Below are 18,165 nucleotides of genomic sequence, written 5' to 3'. Positions count from 1 at the left end.
ACATCTCGTGGGAAAGAGTGGTGACGATTCGTCCGCTCTAATTGAATTTACTCCCTTGTGAAAAACAAGAGTGTCAAATTACACTTTGTATCTGAAAAACAAAAATATCTCGTTATATTTGCATGCAACAAGAACAAAACAATCGTTACCCGCACTTACTATTGTAAACGTTAGAACTTTTTCAAATATTAAGTCTCGTCCCCTCTAAAACATATCCTAAGAACTAGACGCGACGATTCGTGACCTCTAATTGAATTTACTCCTCGTGAAAAACAAAAGTATCAAGTTACCTTTGTACCTAAAAATAAAAATATCTCGTTGTATTTGCATACTACTAACTCACGAACTGTTTCAAACCTCAAGGCTGATCTCGTTCATTTAACTAAAATCGTCAGCCTAACCCACAGAAAATGTCGAAGTAAACCCAATATATGAATACTTCCTCCCCTTTCATAGAAGAATAAATATGGCCGTTCTGAACTCTATCGGGATCAAATCTTCTCACATACCATTTACCTTTACAACAAGAAATTTGATTGGCTGTTTATAGTAGATTCAATCTGATTGGTGTGACATACATACATCTCTCACTCACTCACTCATCCATTGACCCGTCCATAACATACCCGACGCGCCGACTAAGAGCTATTTTTTTTACAAAAAAATAACTCAAAAAGATGGTGACTGGTACATTTACCCATAATTCTCAGCGCACAAAAAACCTTAACAACGTTCATAGAAACGTACAGAAACGTTATAAAATCTTCAAACCTAAGCTACTCAATGTCCTTAGCACAGGGAATAATATTATAAAAATTTGGCTTTCTTTTTGCCTTATAGGCTGCTTTAGGTTCGCAAGGCATTGTGGTAAAATGTACAGCCGCCATCTTTTTCCTACGGTGGATTCCATCACACTGAAGACCACTGAAACAACTTGAGCCTCAATCAAGCAACCGTGAACCACAATTACCCATATTACCTTTCGACATGTTTGTACGCTCTGATAGGACAACCTTTCTAAAAACAGCTGTATGTTACTACATAAAACCCGCTATACACATAACAACGACTTCTCCTAGCGTAAAAAGATATGAATCTAAAACAAACATGATTACACTCTTTTACTACGAAATTGTCTCGGGCTAGATACTGTTTTCATTTGAGGAGAAACTTTTTCAAGAAAAAAACACTGCCGTTAACACTCCGTCGCAAAATTCCTTCTAGTGAATAATTTAGCTGAAGTAGTAATTCTAAGATAAGCATCAGGTTGTTTATGTTACTAAATTCAAAACAGAATATTAATGACAATTTTCTGACACCGTTTGTTTTACAACCATATATGACGGAATTTCAAGTTTATTTCACTATTCGTAAAAATGGTTCTTATTTGAATTTCACGGTAACTACTTCGAAAATGTGTGGAATTACGTACAGTAGTGCCTCGGTATTTTCCGATTTTTAAGTAAAAATTAGAGTTAGTTAATTAATTTGGAATTTTCCAGAGGCGGATTCAAGGGGGGGGGGGGTAGATTGGGTGGCTAGCAACCTCCTCCCCCCCTTTAGAGAACCAAAAAATGGAAAATGGAAAAACAAATGGAAAACACTTTGGACAGATACCTCATCGTAACTGCGTTGGTAGTATTTCCGGTGCGACAGTTGGTTCCAATTCTCAAATTGCAATATTTTGGGGGCATGCGCCATTGATTCTGCAACGCCAAGATGCAAGTCATCCCTTACCCCCTGAAAAATCCTATCTGTGAAGGCAATTATGCTACTGCCCTATTACGCAAACAATTTAAGAAAATTCCATGTGGTATTTTCAGAGAACTTAACCACGTTTGCACCTGCAACTATTTTCAAAGAGATGCGAGAGTTTAATTTTCAATTTCTCTCATTGTCGGCTTTCCTTAGAAAAAAATTATGTTTCTCGAGGCAATATTACGGCAGATATTTAGCGGGGGAAAAATTGTTAAAATTTGGATTATCAACAAATAAAGTGCAGTTGTTATCAAATCATTATTTCGGACAGGTGAAAACGTAAAATCAAGCATACGAAAGAGTTTAAACAAACTTAGAATGGTGTTGTTAAGCATTCCGAAACCAAAAAAGTTTAAAAGAAGAACACATTACCTGCAGTGAGTAATTTGGCTCAAATGAAGCCAAAATAATCATTAAATTAGCGGGCGCTCAGACAAGAGACATATTTAAGAGGCTTGTTTAGTATTTTCTAAACAAAAGCAACACAAGTCTTCTACGTATAAAATTTCAGCAGGAGTCTGTTTCAACCATGCAAAAGTGAGTTTCAAGTCAAGAAACTCAAACGAATATTAAATTGTGGCAACAGAAATCTGATAACTATGAAGCTAGCTCATGGTTGAAAAACGTTTAAGGCACGGACTTCCTGTTGCCCCTTGTGTCGTCAACAATACTTAGAAATTATCCACGTTTTTGTTCTTTAAAAAGTTTGGTCCCGGCAGACTTTAGAACTAGTCGTAGCTCGTGAATTTTAGGTTTTTTGAGTGGAATTTATGGGTATAGAAACCAACAATTGATTATGCAAAAATGTGAAAGACATTTCTTTCATTTTTGGAAGCTTTTTTTAGACTTGTCTGGAGGCAATTATTTCGATTATTACGCAGACTACCAAGTTAAGCGCCGGCATTAACAGATCTCCTCTAACGTTGAATTTTTGCAATGGACATAAATTACTTATCTGCCTAAAGTAAGCAGCTGCAATAGAGAAAGGAAAATTGGGTTTTAATTTCCAAGGGGAAGTTTTCATGATCTATGACGCATTAAAGCCAATTATCTCCTTTTAATAAAGAAACCAAACTTTGGTGTTTTAATTTCAAAATGCGCCGAGCTTGAACGGCGCACTGGCACGATTGCAGATTCAAGAACAATTAAATAAGCAGAATTTTCACTGAATGTTTTGGCTGAGGAAGAAGATTTTTCGTAGCCAGTCGAGGCCATTGTCGGTAAGAGCTATAATCTGTATTCATTTGTCTTGCCGCCCTAGTTAAACATTTTTCTATTCTTTGAGTTAAAAAAAATACGAAGTGTTTGTATGTTTGTGTGTTGAAGTGATATTGCCAACCCAACTGAAAACCGCCTTCGCAAGTTGGGTTCCCTCGTTTAACATTATTATTACTTTATTTTATCATATGTTTTATGGATCTAAACTCAGTGACATCTTCTTACCATAGTATCAAAGTCATAGTTAACACATGATTTTTAAATGCTCTCAGAACACTTTTGCGGCTAATAATTTTTAGTCTTCTTCTTTTCTTCACTTACATCTTTTCCATTTTAGATTGTGATGTGAAAAACTTTGCGCTATTCAAGTTAAAATGATGGTATCTCTCTTACTGCTGTTGTTTCTCAAACAAGCCTCTATGGTAAGTGCTTTTCAAAAAAATTATCTTCAACACTACACTAGCTGTTCGAAAATGTGTAGGTTACCAAAAGGAAACAGGCTATTTTATGTCCATGATTTTAACAGCAGAGTCCGCGCCTCTTGAAACTCTTAAAATGTTCATATTTCGCCTACTTGGGCGTGTAACTTTTAAAACAAGGTTAGAAACGACACTGGATGTTGGCGATGTCAAAATAATGACAATTTCTTCCAGTAGCTCTTAAACTTATTATACTATAGGCTCACAGCTGTATTTGTTCCATCAGTCGAGGTCTTTGCAAAATTTATGAGCGATTAAAGCAATGTAACTTCTGTTCTACACATTCCATGGATTGAATCGCTCTATTCTGTTTGTTCTAGATATCGCTCTCATTTTTTAAAGAGATGCTAAACAATATCCTCCATTACAAAGAATTGCTCAGTGTTTTCTTCAATAAAGTTTTCATTCTCTCTTTAATGAAGACAGCCGAAACTTATTTTAACGCTGATTTTTCTGCTCCTATATTTAGGCTCAATTCGTTGCGCCCCAAGCATTTTGTGTTCCTACAAAAGGAGGAGACCCGAGGCTAATGGTTTCTGTATCGCTGGCTGATCAGTCTGAACCCATTGTGCAAGGGTATGGTGTAACATAGCATAGAGGAATTCTTCGAATTTTATTCGCAGTCTTCAAATAGTTGTCCAAAAGCTATCATCCACATGACAATAATGATTATACTAATCTAGCCAATCACGACAGAGGAAGCAATGAACCAATCAAAATTGAAGAGAGCAAGGCGACTTCCCCCAAACGCGGGAAAACGCGCACACGCGGAAAACAAACGGGGAAACATCCGTGGGAGCCGAGCTTTTCAAAAAGTCACGAAATGTCTAACCTTCTCTCCCTCTGGGTCGACTCATTGTTTTGTATTTCCTGTCTACAGTGGGAATCGTGTAATTAACTGTCGTCCTGCTTAAAAGATTCTGTTGTAAGTCAACCCATGCTCTTTTTTTTACAGTGGTTTGGCCACTCAGCACCTTTTCATAGCACACGACCAAGATTCACAAGGTGCCGCTGCCAGCCTGGTGGTGAAGTGGTCTTTTCCTAAACAGCTCGAGTTTGATTCGGCTCAAAACATAACTGGACCAGAATATACCAGCTTGATAAGTCAGGAGTCAACCTTGATCGTCAAGGTAAGATGATAAATGGTTAGAAAGTAATTTAAGCAAATTCTGTACGACGCAATTAGTTCGCCTAAAATACTTAACCCGCATAAGTGTACATATTTGACAAATTGTTCAGACTAAACTTTAGTTAGGCAGTGTAAACAGACCAAATTAGTAAATTTAAAATTACTTTACTATGTGAATAGCTGAACTACTCGGCTAGAGACAAAAATCACAGACTGTTCTCCATGAATTTATAAATTTCAGTTTGATAAGTTGGAATCCTGCCAAAATATCACCCTCGCCATAAATCTAAAAGTTGACCATCAGAAGAGAACCTCGCCGGGAAAAACTTCACAAACGTCGACCTTTGCTGCTGTGGAATATTACTGGGAAGATGAAAGCCTGGATGGAGCTCCAAAAACAGAACGAACAAGGTCTTCCTTTGAGTTCTACGCACCAAGTAAGTTAATAAATTATGATAATGGAATATCTGTTTTCTTAGCATAATGATAATGTGTGTCCGGTTTTTTTGCGAACTAAACCTCAAACCTCAAAATAACACTTGATAATGGTGTTTAATTACCAAGGAGGTATTAACAGGCCGAAGATGGACAAGGATCGCCAAGATTTGGGAGAATAAAGACGGATTACTGAACGAACAAATTTGCAAAATTTAGTCCAATTAAAGAATGAGGTATAACGTGACATCATTGTTGTATCTACTCTCTTGAATGGACTGGATGTTGAGAGTGCAAACTTTCCAACTTTCCAACACAATGAAAATCTAGGGAACTTAAATATTACGTAATTAACAAATTGAAGTCAGTTTTTCATGCGTCTGTCCTCTTATTGATGATAAATTGCGTCATAACATTGTCTAAGTGGCTGTGGAACCACGAGCCGCAGGCGAGTGGTTCCGCAGTAAACTTTGACAATGTTATGACGAAATTTATCATCAATAAGAGGACAGACGCATAAAAAACTGACGTCAATTTGTTTTTTACAATAACGAGACCCCAAAATGGTCAAATGCTGGGAATAAATGAGGGAAAAAGGTGCCCTAAACTTGCCGTAAACAAAGATAAGTGAATCTTATTCATAAATGACGCGAACATTGTCAATAGCTTTTCTCTCTTTTTGATTGGATACTTAACAAAGTCCATAAAATCTCATTGGTTAAAAGGTTGACACTTTGACAGCTGAAAGTTGAACTTGAAAGCTTGCATAAATTAAAATTTTATCCGTCTGTATTCTTATTGATGATAAAAACGAGCCAATCAGCGTGCGAGAAATTAGACAGTTGTTGTAAAAAACATATTTCAAAAGACTTTGCTGTGGCAAAACAATGTTTGTGGGTGATTAACATTATATATGTTTCCATAGCAACAGTGTTTGACGGCCATGTTGACGCAAATTTTAAAGTTCTTTTTTGAATTTCACTGAAAAGTTAGTAAGTAACTGAAGTTAATCCGGTCAAAATTTCTTATTTATCATTTTGTTTTTGTAGCATGCTCCCGTTTTCGCCCCTTGGGGATGAAAGATGGCAAAATCAAGGAAAGTCAGCTGTCGAGTTCCTCTTACATGAAGACTGAACGAAACAAAACTGGGCACTTTCCCCACTTTTCAAGACCAGGCTCTGTTGGTGTGTTTATGGTTGAAGATGGAATGCTTCATTATGACCGCAACAACTTCCTGCAAGTGGATTTCCGCAGAAAGACTAAAGTTGAAATGGTAATGAAACTTAAGGTGGTATGGTACCCTCAATATGGACCAAAAAGTTTGTTTAAATATGGTGAAGAAAGATCAATTGTGTGCTATTGCACTCAAGAAGAGAAATTAAATTTCTAGAGTTGTACTCAAAATGGTTGCTATGGAAACCAGCCACAGCCTTTTGAAGTAGTGTTTTACAGTATTGACGCCAACACTTCCTGCTCTTTTACAAAACAAGAATTGACTGTCAAATAAGCATATCATGTAAGTTTCTGTTTTGTTCTGTGCAATGAACCTAAGTTTTGACAGTTAACTCTTACTTTCGGTGCTTTTTACAGCTTTATTTGGAAATAACCTTATTTTTTACCACACCCAGTGGACAAATCATCTCATGTCACGTGACAGATCTTAAAATGTTACGATTTTTTTAGTTTATATCATCGCGACACTATTGGTCTTTGATCAGCCCAAGTTTCGGGAATTCTACTTAAAAACCTTGCAAAGTAGAAATGTTGGCGAGAAGTCAGTCGGTACAAAAGTAAACTTTTGAGAAAAATGCACTTTAAGTTTCTTACACGAAGTATTAAGCATTTAACGAGCCACAAATAGCGGGGAAGGGGGGTGCAGATTGGATCTCGGGGGAGGGGTGCAATGGTTGTTCTATTTTGTAAAAAGTTACCGCAGTTGTGGGAAATATTCCTTTTCATAAGGGAAATGAAAGAGCCTGTGATGGCAATTTGACGCAAAGCTTTTCACAAATAATTATACCAATCGAGTTGTGCATGTCTTTAAAGTTTTTTTCTAAATAATTTCGTTCATATAAGTTAAAAATAATCTATATTTTTGGTCACGTTCTTATAGTAAACAGTCGTTGCTATGGCCGTTGCTACGTGAAAAAACTTATACCACTGTGTACTTTCCTTAAATTTCACACTTATCTGGAAGGAAATTCGGCAAGATCGTTTCAAAATGTTTTTGACTAGTCCTCAACGGTCTTAAGTCTTGTATTTCCAAGAAATTGAATTTTTCATGAACATCGCCATATTTTAGGGTACCATACTCCCTTAAGTTGCTTTCAACTGCCCAGGGGGGTGGGGGAATAGTGTATCGATTTCGGCCATTTTGGTCTCAAATAGGGTATCAAATTTTTGGCCAGGTCATAAATAGGGTAGGGAAAATCACAGATTTAGTCTTAAACTGAGGGTAAGAGTTTTGGAAAGCGAGTCGCACATCCCCACCTGATTTTTCTGGGAGTACCCCCCGGGGAGGTGTAACTGTCAGTTTGTGCATCAAACCTAGCCCCAATATAGACCCTTTTCATGAATGGCTGCCAATTTAAAATTCTTTTGTATACATTTAAATTAGCCTCACTAAACTCGTTTGGGAGTAAAAATTCTTTTGAATTATCAACTCAAAAACGAAGTTTAATAGTCAGGCTAATTTTAATACTTACAAAAAAATTTATAATTGGCAGCCATTTATGAAAAGGGTCTATATTCCCGCCATATTTTATTTTGTTGTCTTTTTGTCCGACTGTCAGGTGTCAATTTGCGTGTCGAGATCTTTATTAATGGCTATGAAAATGCTTAATATTTGTTTGCGCTAACATTCAATTTTAGGTGTCTATCGAGGAATCAAATGGCAGTCACGTGACCTCGTTCTTGGTGCATTCCAGTGATGACAATGTAATGTGGATGGTGTACAAGGACAAAACAAGCGGAAAACCAAAAGTAATCGCTAACTTTACTGAGTTTTCACATGCATTATTTATTCAACCAATTTTCCCCTCTCCGCCGAATTGATCAAAACAATTTCATAATTAGTTCGTATAGTGTGATCGTCCGGGTGTCGGGGTAGTTCTGAAAAGAACTGTTGTTGGTGACTGACGTTTCGACAACCTGAGCGGAAGTTATCTTCAGGGACAAGTGAATAGTGTTTGTCAGTCGATGATGTTTTTAGTCTGGCCCGTTGAACGTGATTGGTCAGTTTAGCCATGATGGTATTGGCTGAAAGACTCGTATAGAGTTTGTCATCAGACATTGGTCGGTTTCGATCCGTCTATTGTGAGTCAGACTGGTCTCACTTGACTCTGAAGATGACTTCCGCTCAGGTTGTCGAAACGTCAGTCACCAACAACAGTTCTTTTAAGAACTACCCCGGCACCCGGACGATCACACTACACGAACTACTGATACTTTTGGGTTCAAACCATTTACTAAATTTCATAATTATTCCTGGTTTGTTTCGTGTCGTATTTTTTCTCCATATAAAATTATACGCTTTAATTTACATCTTTGAATTTGTCGCCATTGGATGATAATTTATCTTTTTTCGACGCAACCCCAATGCGTAAAAGTTGCAAACAAATAAAAGTTCACTCCGTGTTTTACATTCAAGCCAAAAAAAACCCCCAGACATTTTAGGAAAAGTTTCAATGAATCACCGTGGCACGAATGCTTTTCCCTTCTGGAAACAAAATGTAATGCAGTTGGCTTTTAAAAATTCTCAACACCATCTCTCTTAGGAATTTACGTGCACAGCTAACAGCAAATTTCCGCCGGTGAAAGTATCCGTTATCAGTCCTCCAATCATCGGCCAGTATTTACGCATCAATCCGCGCTCTTGGAAGACACGCTTGTCGATGGCAATTGAATTCTATGGATGTTATCTTGTGGATAACAGAAATGGTGAGCGACTTATACTTTATACCTGAATTGTTCAAGGTTTTCCGCATAGAATAGAAAAATATGCGGCTTATTTTTCACCTAAGAATGTGCCATAAGAACTCACCAAAATTGCTTTACTACTTCATGGAAAAAATGTTACTTTAAAGGATGAAGAAATGTTCACAACAAGACCCAATATTGGGGCAATTTCTTTTGCAGACTTGGTCAAGCATTTGGCGTTTTATTAAATTTAATTGAGATGACTGACTCCATGTGAATATAGCCCTTCAGTAGAAAGGAGCACTCGGAGTGTAATTACTAATCAGTTACGTTCAAGAGCCTGATTATTTCACGTTTTATTACGTTTTTTTCCCTTAATACAGTTCCTCGCCCCCTTGGAATGGAGTCTGGTGCCATCAAAGATTCCCAGATAAATGCATCGAGTGAAACAGAGAACGGGACTCGGGATCAGTCCCGTCTCAACTCGGGACCAGAAAAAGCATGGTGTGTTCAGGAGTCGGATAGTGTTAGGACATTAACTATCAATCTCACAAAACCGTACTACATTACTCAGGTAAGAGTTTCGACAGTAAAAGAACAACCCCTCCGGGAAAATAATGTAGGGTAAAAGGTGACGTACTGAATACGCTAAGAAAAAGTGGTGAGTGGGAAAGGGGCGGGGGGGGGGGGGAGTGGTGGGTGAGAATGTAACTTGTGATGTGTGATTGAACCGTATTCTACAGGATGAACAATGCTTTTTGCTACTTTCGGCTACAAGTGAGAATTAGGCGCCAGATCAAGTAGGTCCAAATGCAGGTGACGCTTGTAGTGCTTGCTTATTGGAATAGAAGTTCGTAAAAGAGGGGCCATTTATGATTAAATCCAATGGGATCATTTGAGGATTAAGGAGGCTTAGAGAGTAAGGGGTTTCACCCTCAGCTATATTTCTTAGAAATGTAAATAAAGTTTGTTGTTGTTGTTTGTTGTTGAAGCATTACCCAAAGTTCAATATTCAGCTTTTAACGTTTTGTATTAAATAGATCTCAATGCAGGGAAAACTGTGTCAACCGGAAAATGAATGCCAGCCTCCTCCTGAATTTGTCTTCTTAGCATTTGATGGGAAAATCGTTCAAGAGAATGGAAATAAAAAGGTATCTGAGAACGATATCACAGACACTCTTTTTATATCTCAGAATAGTCTTTAATGTTTGCCACCTTGGCAAACACTACACACATATCCGCAATTACTATGCTTCCGAAATTATGATGCTAATTATGCATGGTTGTGAAAAGGTTGTTTATTAAGTTGAAACGGTTTTCTCAATTTTGTTTTCGTAGCGTTTCCAAGGAAACGAGGTAGACCACGTGATTACGCACACCTTGATCGTACCCAAGAAGGCTTCGACAGTGACCTTTGACCTCAGTGGCACGAAAGGAAAAAGATGCATGCGCGTGGAGGTGTATGGGAAGCCAGTCAAAGAAGAAGGTATACAGTACTTTGTGAAATTTAGCAATAAGCCTTAGGATAATGTCCAGTTTTGAATACTGATATCTATCCCCATGGAAGGTCATTGGTAATTCAGAGGAGATGGGGGTGGGAATCTCAAAAGCCACAATTTTTAAAGGGAGGTGTGGAGCTGAATTAGAAACTACTAAAATGTGTTAAACCAGTGGGTGAGGGAAGGGGAAAAAAAGAGGGGTTGGGGCTGGGGATAGGTACTTCCTACAGTGTAAGCTATACCTTATAAATGTGCAGCGCAGGAGAGTATGGGTTTTAAGCTTTTTTCTAGAAACTTAAGAAGGAGGGCTTAAGATTTTACTTAAACTGATGGTAATGGCATAATTAAGAATGGTTTATTTTTTGTTTTCATCTTTCAGAAACCCCAGCAGTGGTAAAGCGTGGCTTTCTCTGTGCGCATGACCGCAATGAGCCGATTGTGTTTCTGTGTTTTGGAGAATACAGTGAAGACGACGTGTAAGTGTTCATGTAAACATCTTTAATAGCATATTCTCTAGTTCCAAGTAAAACCCAAGTAATCATTCTGGCCGATCACAAAGGACACAGTTAATCCCCTAAACCAATCGATTTTCGAAGTACATAGCTAACGAAAACGTGAGCGCGTAAGTCATGATTGGCCTCGTTTTATTTCTGATTGGATGAAAAGTGAGTTTTTCAAGCCAATTTTGAAGCGAAGTAATGCAAAACCAATTACTTTTCCACACTCAAGTGATAAGCGCTTTAGAACCTTTTTTTAACTTTTACAAAGGTCTTGCAAATTTTCGCTTCAAACACCTACAATCTTCGAGGCCATGAAAAGTGGAAGCTTGGTGTACAACATTGAAAAGCGCAGTTTAAATAATTATGTTATTGTGACTTATTGTATGCCCTTCGTTCTTATGTTACAGGTTTCCAAGAAGCACATGTTTGGGGACCCAACATGAAGGAAAATCTCACTTTGGTAAGATTACAACTAAAAGTGATCTCTAAACTTGTGCGGCTACGTAACCAAGAGTCATCAAAATAAAATTCTCTATGACAAGGAGATACATACTATATCACACTGGTCTTAGGAATTTAGGAAATCAAAATTTCCTTGATTAAGATCAGATTTCTCCTTGGAAAATAAATTCATACTCCATCACATAGGTCATGAGAATGTGCTAAACGATCACCACTGGAAAATTGTTCTAACAATTTTCCGAACTGTTATTGCAATAAATGTATGAAGGCAATTAAGGAGAAAATCTAAGTTGATGACGAGGCTTTAACGGTTGAAAATAAGTTTCAGCAGTTTCAATAAAAGCGAAGAAAATTAGAATTCAAACCGGAACAAGTGCAAATACCAGTGGAACTTGAGACCATGTTTTCTTTTATTCCGTCTAAGCTCTTGATCCAACCTTATTTACAATTCTGGCGTTTGATCCTGAAAATAAACGTCTATACGGTGTCAGCAAACGCCACCGTCTGTACATGGAAAGTGATGACGCATATGGCCGGCAGTGGCACGTGATATTGCCAGTTAAGTGGGCCAACATACGGGACAAGCCGGGAATTCAGCATATGACGGAAGTTCCGTTTGTGCCAGAAACTCGATTCACTCGACTTCCAGCTCCAGAAGTGACGAATACTGACGTCCAAGGCAATAGATGGGGAGGTCAGTCACTGATACAGATAATTACTAGGATTTATTTATGAATGCTCCCATTGTGCAACTATGTCCCGTGGTACAAAACTGATTGCGGGCAATATATATAACCCGTCTGATTTGATAGTTGTCACCTGATTTCATAGACGAGTAAGAAACAAAGGAACTGAGGAAGCCACATTTTAGGTGTAACTATTTATTCGAGTCACATTGTTAGAAAATTATTTAAACCAATGAGCTTCCATTTATTTCACTTGGAATTCCACATTTTGTAATTATAAATGAGAAGGAGAACCCGTACAAAAGCAACTTTTCTTCAACAGCGTGCGCAAATGATGCGTGCGGTCCAATAACACCTGGCAGGTGCGTTAACTTAGTAATAAGTGCTAAAATAGGACCTGCTGATAACCAATCAGATTAGAGAATCTAGTCACAGTTATGATTATCATCCTTACAGGATCTTCTTTGGGTCTTCACGTCTTTCCCTCTGATGGGATCAAATGGCTGTTGGTTGGTTTGTGGAGGAATCACGGTGTGTAAAAATGCTAATCTTGTGCTCAGATGTCATTTATCTGAAGCCTTTTCCAGGCTCTTGGTCAGTCCTTGCACATGGCTGGCGTGCCTGACATTTGAATCGACCAATCAGGATTCAGAAGGCGGGAAAAACTGCACTGTCCTGACGTCAACGCAACTTTTCTCATTCGAGACGGCACGGAATATTCACGAAAAGGGATTAATAATTTCAAAAGCCATATCAGATTGCAGGAATTGGAAATTACGAAACATTTTGTTTCTCTAATCTTTTAATTTTGCGCCAAAAATGGGTCGCCCGTGTCCAGCAACTTACTCGTAGTTCGTGAGTGTCGCCAGGTGTTATTTTCAGTTTTTTGAACAAAATATGTTGTTCCTCGTCAAATTAAATCCAGAACCCTCGCGTTTAGTAGTAAAGAGGCTAACAAAACTTTAACATTGTCTTTAATTCTGTTACCTGCTAAGAAAAAGGCTATTATCGTCCATTTCGGTAGGACAGTTTAGTTTTGACGTTTTGACTGCCGCTGGTACTACAGGCGCTGTCGCCGCATGTAGGGCGAGGACGAACGTAAAAGCGGGAAGGGTACGTGCGGGATTTGGAAGAGAAAAGGATTGGGCGTCGCCCGCACGCTTTTTCGATCGTCCCCATTGACCCAAAGCCTGGAACAGGCTACTTCTCTGACTTCTGACATTAAAAAATGAGCCTTTCGCTTGGCAGTGTGAAATCCTGGTTCTAGAATTAACAGTTTTCGTTCTGAGCGGTCAAAATTTTGGAACGCGAACCGGTGAAATGGACCAACACTAATTAGCGTCGGCGAAGTTGACTTTATTAAAACATTACACAAATGAAAAACACTTTTATCTCTTCATGTCTGGCGGGAATGAAACTTTTCAAAGAGCAATTATAATACTTACCTGCCTGCCTGCTTGCTACTTAGTAACTAACTGACCATTAATTACACTGATCATGACATTTTTAACGACAGTACCATTTTTTTTCGCTCGTTCCGTTCAGATTTTAGCCCGTGCCGGAGCAGTCCTTGTGTACGCGGAGGAACATGCAATGTAGAAAGCGAAGGATACAGCTGTGACTGTTTGCCATTTTATTCTGGTCGCCACTGTGAGGGTAAGTTTAAAACCAGACATTTTAACTTGAACCGAGTCAAAGTTGCACCAGGGAGGGCAAGGGGGAAAAGGGAAAGGAAAGGGGCGCGGGGGGGGGGGGGGAAGGGGGGGGGGCGGGGGGAGGAGAGTTTTTCGGCGTTTGACCAAACCCAAACATTAAGAACATATAAGAACACACCCCAAGCCTAGAGTCAAAAGAGGTAGCTCATTTTGTGATAAGATGAGATGAGAGAACTTTGTGAAAAGACAGTATGAATTCCTAAGTCTAGAAAGCCCATTAAAAAAATCAATTTATCAAGGACATATTTGAACATAAACGATGCGGCTAACAGCTTCTCTCATTGTATGGTTTATTGTAAAACAGTCATCGGTTGTATGGTTGGACCATTCAGCGTGAATCGGTCTGTTGTTTATTGGAAATGCAGTTGTAACAAAACCACAAAAGAAATGAAACTTAGAAATACTAACTAAAGAACATCATGAGAACGTTTCGGAATCCAATTGGCCAAAAAGTAAAGAACTTTCAGCCTCAGTACGAGAATTAAACGTTGTTACAAACAGTTTACAGTCGAACGAGGTAAGTTTTTCTGCATTTTTTCATGTCAGGATTTAGTATGATAAAATTTCACAAAACTAAATCGTGCTAGAGACATAAAGCATCTTGAATTTTAGGCTGCAAATCCAGCGACCTCTGATCGATGAGAGGCGCTTGTAATTTGTAGATTATTAAAATTCTGCATTGATTATTATATTTTTTATTTATCACTGAGACGTTCTGCTGAGACATAAGAGTTTTTATGGTACCAGTATAAAACGAATAGGAATTGTTAGGTAATATGGCGAGGCTAAGATGTATGTACATTAGATAATTATCTTTGATAAGACCTTTCCTTTTTTATCAGAGACCAATTAGATACAGCGTGTAAATTAAGTGCAGTTAATTTTTATTGGTTTTTAGAAAGCCTGGCTGACTTACGGGAATCAAATATTTTGAACAATAACGTCAGCCACTTGACTACTTTACAAAACTGGTTAAAACCAGTCATGAAGAGTATAAACTCTCAGTGGAGGCGCTGTTGGCTTGCATCAGCGGATGGCTGGGCAAGCACTACTTTCCATCTGTATTGCGACAACAAAGGACCAACGGTGACAATTATCCGTGTGGGAAAGTACATCTTTGGAGGATATACGAGTTTATCTTGGGGTCAGTAAGCATTTCCTTTATATGTAGGATTTATCACCTCTAGGAGCACATCGCCTCGCATCAGTTAATCGTTAATTCAAAAATAGTTCAGTACATATCAGAAACACTTAATAACCCTCATTTGTATCTAAGTAAGGACACGTCACGAAAAAAAACAAGATCAAAATTGGTATCAAACGTACGTTATTCGTCATCAACCATTTGAAGTTTGGCAGACCATGCTAGTAACGCGAACTTTCAAGCCAGAAATCCAACACATATGGTGTTGTTTTATCGAGTTATGAAATTAGTTTCAATAATTTGAGACTAAACTTCAACCAATAGTTCTCTTGACAAAGGCAATCCATGTTTGTAGTTTCATCTGCACTTGTTAGTTGAAAACATTTTGATATCTCAATAAAACGATTCCAGCTACATACAATTATATCATGTGTTTTCGTGGGGTTTTCACAATAAAGTGCAAACGAGGGTAATTCTATTTTTTACCAATTTGTCTCCCCCGCTTTGTGGGTCCGAATACAGTTCTAGTTCGACCGCGTTCTTGTTCTCGCTGGTGAACAAGCCAGGCTGGAGACCAGTAATATTTAGGCTAAATGGAGGATCTTATTACCAGTATACTACACTCAGCTGCTCTTCATACGGACCCATATTTGGAGGTGGACATGATTCAGATTGCCTCCGAAGCCTCATCAAACAAAAATTCATACTCAAACCTTGGAAATACCTTCAATCCACCATCTGGACACAGCCATGATAGCGAGTTCACAACATCATTCCTGGCAGGAAGTTCTCACTTTAAACCAGAGGTGGTGGAAGTCTGCTATGAAACTGGCTACAAATAAAAAAGTTTACATCTGCGGCAGGAGCGTAACCAGCTTTTAAGAGATGTAGACAGCTTCATTAAATAAAGCGTCGAAGAGAATTAAATGAACCAGTCTTCAAAAGAATAAAATTCAACGAAGGAAAGTTTTGTCAGAACAGAGTAGAGGGTCTGGATGAAGTTTGGCTCGCATGAATCTTTTTTGCCTGTCGACAGTTCAAGATATTTTTCCTCAACTGCAACCCTTTACACGAACTTTTTTAAATCTGCTTCTTACCATATTTGCCTGCCCATGGCGCGCGTTTGCTCTAAGTCTCTATGCGGTGATCTTCCCTCGCTTGGTGAGACGGTCCAGAGAAAGCAACTCCAAAGTGTTGACGTTGATGCCTGCGCCTAGGTCTTTGAGGGATTCTTTGCAACTGAGCGCTTGCTCTGACACATTTCGCCATACAGCAGCCGTTTGGGCAGTCGGCTGTCAGGCATTCAGACAACATGGCCAGCCCATTTCGCTTGTGCTTTCTGTAGGACGTTGTGTGCACAGGATGCTGCTCCTTTACAAGACCTCCGTGTCCAGAATTTTATCCAGCCTCCTTATGTGGAGGAGTCTAGGGAGATAGCTCAAGGGAAAGTTGTTACGCTGTTTGGCGTGTCTTTTGAATTAATGAAAGTGCACCTCACAAGTTTGGTACAAAGGGTTAGTGCAAGAGCTTTTCCGAAATGTACACACAGTGGGAGAGGAGGAAGCCATTAGAAATCATTTTGGTATTTGATGTATACTATTAAGTTTTGGATACTTATTTATTGCACAACTTTTGTAAATGTTTTGTAATAAATACCGAGCAATCAAAGAAAGGGAATTTGGGAGAGTTATATTGCTTTTATCTTGTCTGACAAGTCATTGACGACCTATTTAAATTTGAGAAATAACCACGATATACATAAAGTTGTGAATAGTTGGGATCGAAGATATGACACAAGTATGAGACTCAAAATAAGCACAGTGGCTTTATATAAATGGGATCCAGTGACAGAACACCGGAAAATTTGTCAATATTTTAAATATCTTGGCTAAGTTATAATTAGACTGGTTTGATACCAAAATGCGACCCTTCTTCTACATGAATTTATCTTCTTGCCATTTTCCCTTGCTCGAATTTTTCTTTCCTCCATTTCCTTCCCCACCAAAACTCGCACATGCTTACATACATAATTGCGCTTTTTACGTTTTTCCGCTCTGACACCTCTATATATATATCGTGGGGAAGGGGGAAACAGCGCGAAAACGGAAAAAAAAAAGGGGGGGGGGGTGTATTCTCTAGCCGCACAACGAGAAAAGCAATACGACCGTTGTTGATCTTCTCAAACTGTCTTGAAAGATTAAATTTGGCATTTACCGAAGATTTCTCTCACTTTTCCGAAACTTTTCACTTATGTGCAACTACCTATCCTTTTATGTCAGCAACAGAAGTGTTTTCTCGAGGCAATGCAACGAAAATAACTGTTTTTTCCATAGTGTATTTCAGTCAAACTAGGTTACAGTTGTGAGCATCGCTACGATTCAGCAGCCTTTCTCTTCTCATTGGTTAACAAGCCTGGTTGGCAGCCACTAAAGCTAGATCAAACAGGAGAGTATAGTTATCACAAAAGCTATTCCATCTACAGCTGCTCTTCCTCTCGACCAACATTTGGACAAAACGATATTTACATTGTCAACAACCCTGCATCAAGCACCAACTCACCCTCAAACCTTGGACACACCTACAGCCCGCCACCTGGCAACAGCCATGAATCCTTCTCACGATCATTCCTGGCTGGTAGTTACAAGTTCCCACCCGACGAAGTCGAAGTCTTCTATGAAACTACCTGAAGGAGTCACGGAGCTTGGAGTCTTAGTTTTTCACACCCTGCTCAGTAAAATTAAACCTTTTCAAATATATAAGGGTATGTACAAACTGTTGGTAAATTATAGAAGTGCAATATAATCGGAAAATTTCAATATCACCGATGATGTGTCAATCAATAGGTTAGTACAAAAAGTAAACAAACAGTTTACTTTGAGCTTACTGCCAGTCTCCCACCGGGCTTGCTTACCCCAGAATTGAAATTATCAAAAACTCAGGAGACATTTAACATACAAGCACCAGAGAACTTAAGATTAACACTACAAGAAATAATGCCGAGCTACGAATAAAAGTGAAATTTTGTGAACAAATCAAATTAACGTTGTAATTCCACATTAAGAAACTGTCTTAAGTGTCAGTAAACATCATTAATGTTGTTTTAATCGTGTATTCCAATTAGGTTACGGTTGTGGATATGACTACGATTCAGCAGCCTTTCTCTTCTCATTGGTTAACAAGCCTGGTTGGCAGCCACTAAAGCTAGATCAAACAGGAGCGTTT

The 18,165-nt window shown here is 38.6% G+C and overlaps 1 protein-coding gene across 1 annotated transcript; it reads left to right on the top strand.

Annotated features, from left to right (window-relative positions):
• The first annotated feature begins 3,321 nt into the window (after nucleotides 1-3,321).
• On the top strand, nucleotides 3,322-14,951 carry LOC145494330 (uncharacterized). The gene is made up of 16 exons (XM_081473772.1): nucleotides 3,322-3,398; nucleotides 3,925-4,031; nucleotides 4,411-4,585; nucleotides 4,826-5,021; nucleotides 6,069-6,292; nucleotides 7,891-8,001; nucleotides 8,796-8,958; nucleotides 9,321-9,511; nucleotides 9,978-10,088; nucleotides 10,276-10,423; nucleotides 10,816-10,912; nucleotides 11,344-11,396; nucleotides 11,823-12,092; nucleotides 12,541-12,615; nucleotides 13,630-13,740; nucleotides 14,698-14,951. The coding sequence occupies exons 1-16, from the start codon at nucleotides 3,351-3,353 to the stop codon at nucleotides 14,949-14,951; spliced, it is 2,334 nt and encodes a 777-aa protein (XP_081329898.1). The 5' UTR covers nucleotides 3,322-3,350.
• The last annotated feature ends 3,214 nt before the right edge of the window (nucleotides 14,952-18,165 follow it).

This window comes from Orbicella franksi, chromosome 8, assembly GCF_964199315.1.
Source record: "Orbicella franksi chromosome 8, jaOrbFran1.1, whole genome shotgun sequence".
Classification (NCBI taxonomy): Eukaryota; Metazoa; Cnidaria; class Anthozoa; order Scleractinia; family Merulinidae; genus Orbicella; species Orbicella franksi.
This window is presented reverse-complemented; position numbering and strand designations above follow the sequence as displayed.

Excerpts from the sequence above, each read along its gene's own strand:
- LOC145494330 (XM_081473772.1), top strand. The coding sequence starts at position 3,351 with ATGATGGTATCTCTCTTACTGCTGTTGTTTCTCAAACAAGCCTCTATG. Across the intron at positions 8,002-8,795 it reads AAACAAGCGGAAAACCAAAA|GAATTTACGTGCACAGCTAA; the intron begins GTAATCGCTAAC and ends CATCTCTCTTAG. Across the intron at positions 10,424-10,815 it reads GAAGCCAGTCAAAGAAGAAG|AAACCCCAGCAGTGGTAAAG; the intron begins GTATACAGTACT and ends TTCATCTTTCAG.